The sequence below is a fragment of the Vidua chalybeata genome, chromosome 1 (genome assembly GCF_026979565.1).
Source record: "Vidua chalybeata isolate OUT-0048 chromosome 1, bVidCha1 merged haplotype, whole genome shotgun sequence".
NCBI lineage: Eukaryota > Metazoa > Chordata > Aves > Passeriformes > Viduidae > Vidua > Vidua chalybeata.
Window position 1 is genome coordinate 52,225,452 of NC_071530.1, and position 14,711 is coordinate 52,240,162.

Sequence of the window (14,711 nt, forward strand, 5' to 3'; positions counted from 1 at the left end):
TTCTTCTTACTTCCCCTTTTCCTTGTCATTTCCTTGTCATATACAATACTAAGGTAAGGGAGCCTTGTCCTTTATGCTACATAATAAAGCATCCTTCTTGAGTGTGCACAACCTTGTGCTTCTTGTGTGGTAAACATTACAATGGAGATGCCCCTCCCGATAGCTCTGAAGTGCAAGTTCTCTCCAGTACTGGCAAGCAACAATCATAACAATCACCGTTATGCTTTGCATTGCATTACAGGTTGTTTTTTTTTTTCTTTAACTTTTTGAAGGTCTTATCTGCACCATGTATCTGGGCCAGTTCCAGCTGATACAACTGATGTGGATCATGAGTTCATATATAAAAAATTCAGTTTTGCTCATAGGTGTCTTTCAGATGGACAATACATACAGGGAAAATAGGGATGGATGATGATATATTTGACCAGCTCCTAGTACTGGATTCAACAATTAAGAAGTAAGATGGGCTATGAATTGATTTAGAAGATATGGGTATATAAAAGCTTGGAATGCTTGATAAAGTTTTTTTTTTTTTATTTTTTTAATCAATGTAGGTGGAAGTAAACATTTATTAACATTTGGTCAAGTGTAGTGTAACTTGCATTTGTATTTTCATTGTTATTAATGGAGGTATGTAGAGATATACAGAAACCTTGAGACAGTTGTTTTTCTATTGCATACAGACTAGCAGTCCATTGGAAACAGAGGATGAAAGCATGAAGGTTAGATCATAGAGGGTAGCAGTTCTTCATGCACGGCTTTTGTTAATCTTGAGTTTTGTTTTGTTTTCAAAAATAAAAACATGGGAAACCAAGATCAAATGATGGTGGACAGGAAAGGTGACATCATCAGCCATAAAAACACCAGGAGTATCTGAACCCCCTCATTCAAGTCCAAAGGTGCTAGTTTCTTCAACAGCTGTCAGCAGCTTTTCATACAGCATAGAATATGAGGGGTAAGGTGGAAGATCCAAACGGTTGAAACATGTGTGTGCTCTGCAAAAAAAAAAAAAAAAAAAGCTACATGTTATGCTTAATCTAAAAAAAATGAGAAAATAAGAACTGAGAAAACTAGTTCCTACTGAGAATCAAGATATTCAAATTCACTCTAAGTAAAACTTTTGAATTCCACCAAAATATGAGGTACTCAAATGTATCTGCACATACACATTAATATTTTATATAGAAGACACAAGCTAAGTATTAACATAACATCTGATATTCCTCCTTTGGATGTTGCAGGGATCTTGTATGGATCTTGATGGAGAAGAATGCTGGAGGTGACTGAGGAGCTGGGGTTTAGGGCCTGATAGAGAAGTTAATTACTACAATTTTGTTGCTTCAAGATTTTTTTAAAAAATGGCATTCATCTGTACATCCAACATGAACTGCCAACAAGTTTTGCACCAGTGGACAAACACAATGTGATGGAATATAGTGACAGAATGGGCTGAGCATGTGTTTGCAGTGAGGCAGGCCTGACTGCTAAAAGATCATTCAGGGATCTGCTAACTGAGGAATGAAGGCTGCTGAAAATATTCAGCAAGTCAGCTGTTGGCCATCTGCTGCAAGTCTGGCCTTTAAACGTATTTATTTGTAGTAACCAAGACAAATGCAAAATATTCTGTGCAGAGCAAGCTACAAACTTGATGACCATCTTTTTCCCCAGTTTTACCGTCACATTTACCTGACATTATATTTACATTGGCAGCACCTTCAAAAGAAGCCGTGGAATGGGTTCTATGCGTGCCTTCACCTTGTTGCAGCTTTTCTGGCAGCGGCAATTAGACCCAGAGGCAGACAGCACTTCACTGTGGGAGGTGCTATACAAATGCGGAGTAAAGAAACAGTCCCTACCTCAACAGTTCAGCAATTTCAACTGACTGAGAAACTGCACAGCTCATTCGACAAATGGACATGGTAGGGGCACATTTTCAGTAAAAAGTGTTTCAGGATTTTTTCAGTCAGCTTAGAGTTTTACATGATGATAGCAATATTTCTATTTCCTCTTGCTCAATAAATGTGAATTGATAAAACTTTCCAGAAGGAAATGTAGCCTCAATGGCTAACAATGTCTGAATTTCTGGCCCCTAGTATATTTAGAAGACATTGAGTTGTTTCACTTCTAGCTCTTCTACCTCAGACTTCAACTCAATGCTGTTTCTCTTACACTGAAGCAGCAGAGCTATCCTGGAGAACATTACATGAAGCCATGCTAGTCATCTCTAAGGCCACCCACAAAGTGGGAAAAATGTAATACTAGTAGATGGGGTGGCCTGAGACTTGTAGATTCAGAGGAAGAGTTTTATCAAGCGCCAGTGGTGAATCATTAAAAGCAATGAGGCAACTGAAATAGCCAGAGGCAAGTAATCTTCACTGCATTACAGAATTTCAATTAGGAGAGCTTTTACCATACTTTTCCCCTTCTGAATGAAGATTTGTTAGCTAGTTAGTCTCAGAAGAGAATACAATAAACACAGAATTTGTGGAAATGAGCTCGGAATGCCCGAGTTAGTGAAAAAGGAACATTAATAAAGCCATTATTTGATTCATCCCTTGAAATTAAACATGGCAGCTCATGTGTATTATCCATGAGTAGCCCTGCATTTTTTATTGTTTATCTCAACAATCTTTGGCAACATAAGTTGTTTCTACAATCCATTGGCAATACGTATCAACCACTGCGAATTAATTAACAGAAGGATTCTTGTAGTCCATTCAAACATGTTTATCACAGGCAAGACAGCCCCATGCAGAGATAGCTGGTCTTGAGGAGCTCAGCTGCTGGGCTCCAGAACTGGAAGTGGCACAGCCATGGTGGCTCAGGTGTGAGTTCTTCTAAAGTAGTTTTGCAGAACCAGACCTCTGTATAGTACTCAACCGTGGCACATTTAACTGTTTGAGACAACAGCATCTCAGACATTGCTGTTGTGCATCCTACTATGTGTTACACATGTATCCACAGCCACTTACTCTGGTGTTAACTTTCTTGCAGACATTTATCTTGACTAATCATTATCCATCTGATTTCACACTGGTTATGAAACACCCTTGCAACGCTCTTGACAGCATTGAGTCACCCTTGACCTAGCGAAACTCAGAAAAAAGATCAATTCCTTTTCTTACTATGAGGTTTACAGATGTGGGCTCTTCTATAGAGGGTCTCAAGGAATTTATTGTGGGGAGCAAAGAAAGGAAAAAATGTTAACATGTCTAGAAACACTGAAACATTTTGCTAAACAACACTCTCGTCTTCTCCAGCTCAACAACTTCACAGAAAAAATCCTTGCACTTCAAAGAAAAGTCATCAAATTTGAAATGAAAACAGCATTTCAGGAGCACTATCCAGGTAAGGTTTACACTTCTCTACTTATGGTGCAAACCACATTACATTGCTAAGGGCAAAACTTGAGTTCATATTCTGGTTTATGAAACAAATGTGGATCTACTGCAACTCTAGTGATGCCTGTGAGGTCCACTCAATGTTACATAAAGACAATTATGTGCAAAACTGTCTGGTTTTCATCATATATTGTGTGATACTGCAGTACACAAGGCAATTAAGAATCAGTGATGCTTTCCATAATGCCCACTGTTATCTAACTGTGCTCCATCCTCCAAAGTGGCAAGTTCCTCCTGAATTATACTGGCCTCATACTACTGATCCCAGTGAGAGTGACTACAATAAGCATAATCCAGGGAACACTTGCCACACATATTGGGGTAAAAACATTACATCAGTAGTGCCAGAAGTAGTCACAGCAAAGAGAAAATATTTCTTCCCTTGATTTAAGCCTCCTACCACATAAGCCTGCTGACATTTGAGAGGGTGTTCAGGGTATGTGAGGCCTGGAATAAGAATTACATTGGTAAGAGCTTTTATGGGAAGGATTCTTGCTTCTCCAGAAGAAAATGCAAGATAAAGTAATGTAAACCAACGCTGATCCTCATATGCCCTCATCCTCCAGTAAGTCAAGCAGTAAATGGACCACTAAAAATTTCATTCTTCCTGGCAGTCTGTCTTTATTGCTTAATACAGTTTTGGTGGGCTTGAACTTTTAATCTTGCTCATTGTTCACAGAGCTATACCATTTATTTTCTTCTAAGAATTCTTTCTAAAAATTATGAGTATAAGCTTTTAAGATTTTTGCATTCTTCTTTTCTTTGTCACTATTTTATTCCCATAAAGATGAGAATCCAAAGGCAGTACAAGTGGGTACAGAACCCCCTCCTACCCTAATTATAGCTTGAAACTATCTACTATAGTAAGGCTTGCATTCTAACATAATCATGCCTGTCAGGCAGAAACTGGGCAGTTCTCCTTTTCACCTTGCTTTTGTTAAATGAACCCACAAATGCTAATTTATCAATCTGAGAACCCACAAGTAGTAGCTTTTGTTTCTTTTGCCTGTAAGAGGGAACACTTACATGCTGTCTGGGAATCAGTGTTAAATAGATGAACGTAGATTTGTAGCGGATACTGCTGTTGTATTGAAAAAAGAGGAAAGAGAAGATGGATGGGATATAAGGAAAGGTAAGAGACAGCAGAGTCCATGCACTCAGTCCATTGGTAAAGAAGGAAATTATAAGAATAAAGTTCTTTGTATGCACATACAATCTTTAAAAAAAAATATTATATTGGATTCTGTGGTGATTAAATACTTGATCATCCAATAGTGAGGAACAGAATTCTCTTACAGCAGATCAGATATTTACTAACACTGGTAATTTGCATCATACATAACATACACTACACTGCTGAATGAAAATCTCTTCTGATGAAAAGGTAGTTGCAGCTCAGCACTGTTGGGAACAGTGACTTCATTGTGTCAAATGTGATTATTTGAATCCTTGGGATACACACTGAGGTCCTTACTTTCTTGATACTCCAACAGACATAATCTTGGAAGTGGCAGGAGTTTTTGCCAGGTGAGGAGTGCAACAAGGTGGGACAGTGGCATTTGTAGGCACCAAACACTTTTGCCAGCTGAGGATTTAAAAAGACTGAACTGTTGCCTCCTATAGTTATAGTAGAAAGTACTGCTAGTTCTTAGTACAGTTCTGTTTTGGGCCAGGAGTTCTGCTCCCATGGTACCAAATGAAGCTATGTTATTCCAGCTAGAAAACCAGTGGCTTTTCATTAATGTTTGGTGGGGGACAAGAATCCATTCTTGCAGAACTACTGCTAAAACTGATTCCATTTACAAACCTACATGACCCAGAAAAGGTGAAGAGAGGATTTCTGCTTCAGAAGAGGCCGTAGCTGCAAAAATTCTCCAACCATTTCTACTCTGGCAACCAGTTAAATGTGTAACACCTTCATTTTGGGACAAAACTCTCCATATTATATAGGAAGAGTAAAACTCAAGCTTGATGAACAAGTGATTGAACCTGCTATTTTATATGACAAGTTATACCAGTTTGGAAGAACCCATGATACAGATTTACACCAACAGATCTGCAAAGCTGGCAGTCTCTTTGGAACTTGCTTTAGGGTCATTGGAGATCTAGGATAAGAGCAGCATCTCTGAGCTGTATGGTGCCTCAACTTTCTAACATATGTGATCTCGAAAGTAAATACAGATAGGAAAAATGTGTCTGGCACATGTGCACACTCCAGAAATAAGATACTGGTGTAATCTTATTCTTCTTAGTCTTAGATGAACGTATTACACCACAATTACCCTGTTCATACAGGGAACTGGTACTAATGAACAAATCCACCAATTTAGAATGAAGTTACTAGATGCTCAACCTTCCTGAATAAGTCTTGCTTATCATCAGTGCTTTCAAGAAGCACTCTAAGTGTCATGTCTCATAGTTATTCTTTGAAAAGTGCTTCATTTTAGAAATTTACACCATGCCTTTTTTTTCTGGACTTGCCATGTTGCTGTTGCAAGTGCAAACAGTACTAACCTATCTAGTTTAGGTGTTAGCAGATCTCTGCTCACTATAAGCAAATGGTAGTTGCATGCTCCATTGCCAGTGTAAGAGATATATGCCTAAATACTTCAGCCACCTGGAGCAGAAGTAAGGGAACAGAGAGTGAGTCATGGATTCTCCTGATAGAGCTAAAAGTTCTCAACACTTTGTACAGCAGTTAAAGTGAAAAGGGAATTTGTTACGGTTTTTTTGGTGGTAATTTGTTGTGACTCATGTCACACAGGGCTAAAAGGCTGACAGGATATGACATATGACTTTTTTTTTAGCCTATAAGTCTTAAGTATGTAAATAAATCTCAATAAACATGGGCAAACCATAATCAGCTATTTAAAAAACAAGTTTTAAATAATACTCATTTAGTTGTTTAACTAAGGATTTAGGGAACCTCCAGGTTTAGCCTGTGTGTTTTATGCATTTCTTAGCACTGTGTATACTTGGCAGCACCCCATAATTTTATAAAAATGCAGGCAATAATTCATGGTGATCAAGCTATGTTTGTTTCCCATGAGCAAGTTTTGTTTCTTTTTCCCCTGGCTAAAATGAATGCAGAGGTCTAAGACTTCTAACAAGTGCTACCAACTTTCACCTGGAAAAGAGGCCTCTTTCAGGGAGAGCAAATCAGAGATCAGCAGACAAACATAAAATATTGAGACTAACTGAATCTGAGTCAGAATTAGTGCCTAGGTTCACAAAGGAAGTTAAACAGAGCAGAAAGGGGCCAATTACCTTTTCAGAACTTGATGGGTCAGGCCAGGGCATTTTCTGTGCATGCACCAAGGTCCACCCACCCGTCTCGCCCCTTTGCACCCCAGAAAGAGTGCAAAGAGAGCTCTGCAGAAATGCTGCAGAGTCTATGACTGCTGGTTGCTGACTGCAGGCAGGAATGTCCTCAGTAAGCTCTGAAACCCTTACATAGAACCTGACTATACATATATATACTGCAAAAGGAGGATCTGGACTACAAATAGCAAACTGTTGCTCTCAGGCTTTCTTATCACGTTGTTGGCTGGAGCTCAGAGGGCATGAGTCATCTCACTGACCTTACATGTTTTCATCTTGTTTTAAATCTCAGTGCCCACAACTAGCTTCATGTAGGCTCTAGTCCTGCATATAATCTCCGTAGAGTCTTTATGGTAGATGGACACAAACCAAAATGTACCAGCTGTGACTCAGCTGAGCTATTTCAAAAGTCTGTGTTCAGGCGAGATGAACTGTTCCTTGAAAACCCTTACTCCCATTTCTTGACTTCAGAGGGAGTCCACATAAGATGTCAGCTCTGAACACCTTCTGATATAGTGCCTTGGCTCCAGTTTCTGCATCTCCCACTGCATAAACATGGGCTTGAGCAGGCTTGGACTGAGAGGGTGACCAGATTTGGACTTTGCCTCTCCAGAAGACTCCAGGCATTTGCTCAAGTCCATGTCTTATGGTATGTTTCTGGGTAAACAACACAGAGAGCAAGTAATGAGAAAGCTGGACCAGACCCTTTGTTAATTGATTGTCTGACTATATTTGTGAGGTCTAGGAGATGAAATTTTGCTCTGGGCCATAAAAGTGGCCTCCTTTGCAGTGTAGTTGAAAACAAATGATAAGAGCAGGAAGAAAGCATCCTTTGGAGGGCAAATGTGATATAAAAGGGCCACTGTAGCAAAAGTATCTCAGAGGCACGGAAATGCTCTGTAATTCCAATGGGGCAGAGCCTCAGGACATTCAAGAAAAGGTTACTCACTTCAGTAAGGAAGGATGAGTGCTGGTCACTCATAAAGTGGTAAAGCAGAACTCAAAGCTGAAACCATGAGTGGCTGTGCCATCACTCTCTTGGGTGGCCTAAGGCAAGTGCCCCACTTTGTGCCCCTGTCCCTTTGTTCTGAAAAGGAAGATGACCCCTCCTTTGGGAATCACTGCCAAGTCTGTTGATTCTGTATGACATTATGGCTCATTTGCTCCTAGCTGACTGACTGAACTAGATGTAACAAATTGGACATTATCGCCACACGGTCTGAAGTTCCATCGCTAAGCTTCTTCATTACAAAAAAGTGGAACCATCAGAATAAATGAAGGGATTACACTCAGGTCTCTAGCCAAAACTCAGAATCTGGCTTTCATATCTCTGTAAATTCATGAGTATTTTTACTAGCACTTTGGAAGTAAAGGGAACAGAATCAGTTGGCTGATCCTGTTGATCTGAATCTGTTCCAGAATCAAAATAAGAGAACTAGGTTTGAACCTATGGAAATCTTAATAATTTCCAAAGATTCCAAACAGTTTGAATTGAGCCTGCAAATCAAAAAGACAGCTTTTGATTTTTTTCCAGAATAAAATACTGCTGTAATCTTACTCTTCTTAGTCTTAGATGAACATATTACACCACAATTTTCTCTGAATGTAATTACAGAATAACAAACTGATCATTGTTTCTTTGTTGTTTTTTTTTTTTTTTTTTTTTAGCTGTCCTTACTGTATTCATTAATTGACAGAGAGATGCAATGAAGTAGCAGGCCTATGTTTTTAGTAGCAATTCTGGTACAGTGTCCTGGTTGGGACATACCTTGGGAGGGAGGTTATTTTCCCCCATTTCTCTATACAGAAGCGCCGCAGGCCGTTGCTCCCTCGGAGAGCGGCAAAACCCTCGTATGGCACACTCGATGTTCCCGTGACGAACTGCAACAATCGCAGCCTCTGCTCGTTGTTAAACCTCTCCACGGCTGCCCAGAACCACCGTATCACTATGTGTCCATCATGGTAGCCTACACCAAGCAAGAGAAATAAAAATCACTCCCTCCTAACTGAGAAGAGCAACACTGAAAAATGCTCCCATTAGTATGGGGTAGTAGATCTCCTATTGGAAAGATACTGGCCTAACAATATATCTTGTTCTTCATGAGCAGCAGGTCCCAGCTTCCATTTTGTCCTGGCTGTGGATACTATAATGTCACTAACTCATTTAGGACCTTGAAACTCAAATATCCACTTGAGATTTACTGGTCTCTCACAAATCTCTTGGCAAGAACTGGGGTTATATGCATGCAATACTAAAAACCACCAGCAATATGCCACACAGTGTGAGTCTCAACAAGCTAACAATTTTTGGATCCCAAGTAAATTCTCTTTTGGATTGCAATAGTGTTCGACATATGGAGAAGAGTTTGCTGTCATGAGCCCTTCCCTGGCAAACTTCTCACCTGAGGGGCTCTGAGCCTTGGTTTGTGCCAGTGAGAGCCAGCATATACCAGGCTGAATCTGTTTTGAAAGTTAAATAGAAAAATGTAGTAGGAGAATAACACTGGGGACCAGCTGTGCTTGTGGTAAGCTGCATATTTCAAGGTAACCCAAAGACTGGGCAGTGACCAGCAAAGACTGAAACCTTGTATTTCAGGGGAGGATATGTGAACCTCAGGAACGTTCCACTTATGATGCCGAACTGGTAAATTTCATATTCTTCCATCATCCAAGACAGCCTGGATTAAATCATTGTTTAAAGCAAAACCAGACCAAGCAGTAGAGAAGGGGAAAAAAAATCCAACTTGACATATTTTAGGCTGAGGGGACAGTTAAGCAAGATCCGTATGTTGTTGAAATGCAATTGGGAATTGTGCAATTCAGCTCCTGATTTCAGCACCCTGCTGAAGCCAAGAGGACTTATGGAACTACTTTCTGGAAGGCCAAGAGTTCAGCCATAGACATCTTAGATGACTCGTAACTTCTAGATCTAATTGTGCAAATCCTTTTCAGTCCTTAATGGTCAAAACTCCTCCTAACTGCAGGAATTGAATAGATAAAATCTGGACAGAAATAGCAGAAGCAATTTCAGTAGTATAACACCACAACACCTGAGATCTTTTTTTCAGGAGTTATTCTTCACAATAACTACCTGGACAAAATACGGCATTTCCCTCAGGAAAGACAGAAAGAAAAGATGGAGCAAGACTTCCATGTTTTAGACTGAAACAGTCAAGATAGTAGTAAACATGAGCAGGCAGTTTACCTCCACGATATTCTGTGTTGTTCCGCCAGTCATTGAGATCTATTTCTGCAGTGCCAGCTATAACTAGCTCCAGTTCTCTGGCATCAAAAACAGAGACAAGCCTGGAGTCTACAACCTGCAACAAAAACCACTTGTAAGCACAGGTCAGACTGGAAATGAAGCAAAGTCTTATAAACCTATGGTTCTGGTGGCCAGCTCTTCATCCTGACAAAGTTGGAATGTTTGCATTTGCATGTTTGTGCATGATTAGGGAGGGGTAAGAATAGGTGACTACATGAGTTGGTCAGCAAAACCACAGGTTTTCACCCAGTCCTTGTAACAGCTCTGCCAGAAAGATGTTCTCAGATCCAGGTCTTCAGCAAAGATAAACTGCAAAATACAGGGACAACAATGGAGCAGTATCCAGGAATACAACCAGCAAGCTTGGACTGCACCCACGGACTGACTTTACTGGAACAAATCCATGAAGACACTGTGTGTTTCATCAGATTCTTATCAAAGTGTACAATTCTTCACAATCTTTCTTTGTCAGGGACCCCTAATCCTAACCCAAAATCACAACATGGTAGAACAAAATTTGCAAATGCCTACTTCTCTCACTGTGTGAATGGAAAGCAGTGTCGTTCTTAAGTCTTGATCATAAGTAATGCTTTATCACATTCAGAAGACACATTTCTTTCCTTTCTCATTTAATCCTAAACATGCTATACCCAAGGTCTCTGTCTGTGAAATGTGTAAATGTCGAAAGTCAGAGCAAGTGAGAATGGAAGGGAATGTGTAAGTGTGGAAGGTTTGAGCAGGTGGGAAGGAAGTTCAGTAACATGTTCACGATATGGGATAAGGGGTGGAATGTCGTGGGGACAGGACATTTTCATGCTCATTATCCCAATCGTGGTTTTTGTTCCCTGTCCTCAGTTTGTTTTGTCTTCCTTCCCCCCCCCCCCCCCCCCCCGGCTGGCTGCTGGCTTGCCGCTTAGCTTGCTTGCTGCTTTGCTTGCTGCTGGCTGCATGCTTTGCTGGCTCTGCTTTCCTCTCTTTTTTTTCTCTGCTTTTCGCTGGCTTGCTTTTTGGCCATTTTTTTTTCCCTTTTTCCCGGTTTCCGTTGTTCCCTTTCCCCCCCCCCCCCCCCCGAAGACATCGGACCTACTCCGGGCAGGAGCTCCCCCGGGGTCTGCGAAAGAAGCTCCGTACCCTCTGCGGCGAAGAGAGATACAGCTCAACTCCCTTGGACTGGTGAAAACATCTGTGGTCATCTTGGGCTATTTCTCTTGTGCCGGGGAGTGTTTTTTTGTTGTGCCTTAATAAACAAGTTTTTTTCCACTTTCCCCTCTGAAGGAATTCCTCCCGAACCTGGTGGTGGGGGGGGAGGTTGCGGAGGGTTTGGTTTCCTATAGGGGGCTCCTTTGGAGGTGTTTTCCCCTAATTTGTCCAAAACCAGGACAAGAGATCCAAGAACTCCAATTCCTTGCTGTTTGTGTCTGTTTAGTTGCTCTCTAGGGTACCAATGTAGCATTTAACCAGGGTGCTACTCATTCAGACGAAGAAGGGATGACTGTGGAAGCATCACTTTGCTACTTACTTCGTAGAAGCCACGGACCAGGGCCTCTGTTTGCTGGACCACTCCTCGTTCCACTCGCCACTTTACCATTCTCTCAATGTACTCCTTTTTGTTCTTTTCTGTCACTGCTGTATTTGCCCCTCCAGATTTCAACTCCCTCTCTGTCACCTACAGAACAAAGATAAACAGTGGTGTAGCATTGTATGGATCATGTTGTGTTTCAAACACGACATCATCGAAGCAACAGTACAGGAAACAACAGGATGGAGAGGCAATCACAGTATTGGAATAGCAGACTGCTTTGCCAACTAGAAGGGATATCTACTTGTCTCTTAGGCAACAAGTGTTACCCTTCCCCAAGTGCTAGTAAAAGTGTTTACTGAGAAATGCAAACAGCTAAAGAAAGTATCATAAAATTAATACTCCCAATACACTACCTAAAACAAGACCTGTACAGCAACCTTGCACAGACAAATAGTCACTGTGGGATTCAGAGTTTTGTATCAGCCATCCAAACCTGAGAAGGGTTTGTACTGTAAATAACTTTTTCTTATTTTAAGCAAGAGCTGCAGCATTTCTTTGCATTTTGATAGTTAATTTAGTTGGCTTGGGCTACTAAGGCTTGAGATTGAGAAGCGATTTAAGGAATCAGTATGGATCCTACCCAACAAGCACATACTCCTCCTCCCATGTGACAGAAAATTGTATTTGTCTTTCAATTATTTTCACATTCAATTTAGTTGATTTAAAAGGAAGACTATGTTGCTCTTCTCTTCAGTTTTCTGCTGCTAAAACCATGATGTCCACCACAGACAGTAAATTAACTGTATGAATACATATTCATTACTAGTATTATTTATATTATTATCTATTTATTAGCCCAACAGACATCACACAGCATAGGCAGTATTTAGGTCACCTTACTTGAGGGACCTATTGCAGTATTATGAATTAAGAAACATTGACTGAGTCATCTAATCGGTAGCTTTGTTGAGAAACAGCAGGAACAAGCAAAGCTAGATGGAAGGAGTTGGGAATTCTTAGCTGATTCAGGTTAAATTCCCAAACATAAATCATTGCATCACCATTATACAGGCAATACTTCATTGCCCAGAAAGAAAGGCTCTGGCCCAGCTACCTTGCTGTATTCTTCAAGGCTGTGAGGCATTAAGTATATCTGCCAAACCAAAGACTAAATGTTGCCTACCTTTAAGCATGGCCATAAGTCCAGATGTTCAAAGTCTCCTGCAAGACTTCCCACAAACACCTAGAAAACTATAGTATTTTTCAACTTCTCATTTTCTGTATACATTCAAATACCATTCATTACCTATGATTGGAGGCTAGCAATCAATAGCAATGTGTCCCTGTTTTGGGGTTTTTGTTCTTAGGGGCATTAACTGCAGCTGTGAGCTACAATTGTGAATCAGGTTTCAGAGTAGCAAGGAGACATTTCAACCAATGTAGCTCACTCCTTTTACCTGATGGGAACAATTGCCAGGGCTCAGAGACAGGTTGTATCCACAAAGAGAGTTCAGAGTTAAGGCCTGGAAGAACACTTTCTACTGGGTAAAAGCATGAGAAAGTACTTTGGGTCACAAGCAACTGACACGTCTCTGTCTTATAAGTGAAATTATCAAACTGTCATTCGGCCCCCACCAGTAAAAATGTGTAATGCTTGATTTGACACTGTATCACTGCTGTTACAAAAGTGCTCTGGGTTCCAGTAAGTAGGCTGGAATTGATGTGGAATAAATTCTCCTTAAGAAAGTACCAACAAAGAGGATTTGGCCTGAAAGCCTTAGAAGTTCAATACACATCAGAGATGAGACAAGAAAATATGAAATCAGCGCTGACTGGTCACTGTCATTGTGGAAGAAAGACAAAAGGGCTGTAGCCATCTACTATACAGCTTCTCAAGGAGACGGCATATTTATTGTTTTCCTTACCTAGCCCTTGAAATCCATCTTCCCAAATATTAGCAGAGCTCCCACTGTGATCTACACTTGCACGTGCACCAAGCAAAGCAATACTCAGATGGCATTTAAGTGGCTAGATACTCTTGGCATGGAAGAATTTCCACCTAGGATCCATTTGTGAGCATAAAACGTGACTGCAATTTCTTTGTTATTTTGCTGTCAGCACTTAGTAAATTTCAAGAGGAAAATCTTACTTTCACTTAGGACACTCGTATTCTGATGGTTGTAATTCACAGTGAGAACCAACCTTTCCCCCCATTGTTAATTCTAGCAAGGTCAGTGTCCAGTACATAGGAAATAAAGTACTAGACAACAGCATCAAAATCTGGCTTTTAGTGTCCTATTGCTTTTATACCACAGTATCTACAACAGATTGTGATTTTTCTAGTCTCTTTGGAGCCATTTCTTATTTTCCACAACACACTCCTATGTAACTGCTTTCTCTTTCCTTTGAGGAGACTGTAACAATTAAATAGTATGCCAAATGTTACCTTCAAATGGATCAGGGCAACTCAGTTCTTATTCAACTTTGTAGTCTTCCCTTGTAAATACAAACTTGTCTCATTTGCCTTTCTGAATATGTTTGTATGTTTCTGTCTGCCTTTGTGTATTAGTCTCATGTAGCCATACCTTCCAGGTAAACCACTGTACTGTCAATTCAATGTCTGTCAATGCAAGCTCTCAGTTCCAAGTCCATGAAAAACTCCTGCATTTGAGTCTGTGGAAAAACAGTGTTATTGTTCCTACAGAGGCTTCCTACTTTAATTCTTCTGCCCCATTCTTTTCATCTACTCTTGACTCTGCTCATCCTTTGCAACCTTTTGCTATATGCAGGCTAAATTAAGTTTTTAATATACCCCCTGAAGCCTTGCTTGCTTTCTGTTACTTTAAAGCTCATAGCTGAGCAGGGCTGGAATTCCTCCCCTCAGAAACTTGTCAAACTCTTCCCTAGATCACAGAACTACCCTAGCTGTGTGCAAACACTCCAGGAAACTTTACTGTCAAGTGGTGAGAGCCATTATCTGGATATGGCTGTGGGCACAGTTTGTGGTGATTGGGAGTGGGGCTGCAGCCGAACCTCATCCCTAATGAACTACAACTGTGTAGGACCTATAAACAGTATTGAAGGCAAAGAAACATGGAATGCTGATGTGTATTGACCAATCACAAAAAGGTAGTGAGGGCACACAGGTGTGATGCATGTAAGATGAAGGGTATAAAAGGTCTTATTCCACCTGATTTCTCTG

The 14,711-nt window shown here is 40.5% G+C and overlaps 1 protein-coding gene across 2 annotated transcripts in view; it reads right to left on the bottom strand.

Annotated features, from left to right (window-relative positions):
* Nucleotides 1-519: 519 nt before the first annotated feature.
* The window catches only part of HECW1 (HECT, C2 and WW domain containing E3 ubiquitin protein ligase 1), a 251,088-nt gene continuing 236,896 nt past the window's right edge, over nucleotides 520-14,711 (bottom strand). For both annotated transcript variants that reach the window (XM_053933981.1, XM_053934027.1), the window contains 4 exons: nucleotides 11,507-11,653; nucleotides 9,928-10,042; nucleotides 8,491-8,689; nucleotides 520-995 (listed from right to left, as the gene is read on the bottom strand). In XM_053933981.1, coding sequence (XP_053789956.1) covers nucleotides 884-995; nucleotides 8,491-8,689; nucleotides 9,928-10,042; nucleotides 11,507-11,653 — 573 coding nt within the window. In that variant the 3' untranslated portion in view covers nucleotides 520-883. The remainder of the gene's footprint in view (nucleotides 996-8,490; nucleotides 8,690-9,927; nucleotides 10,043-11,506; nucleotides 11,654-14,711) is intronic.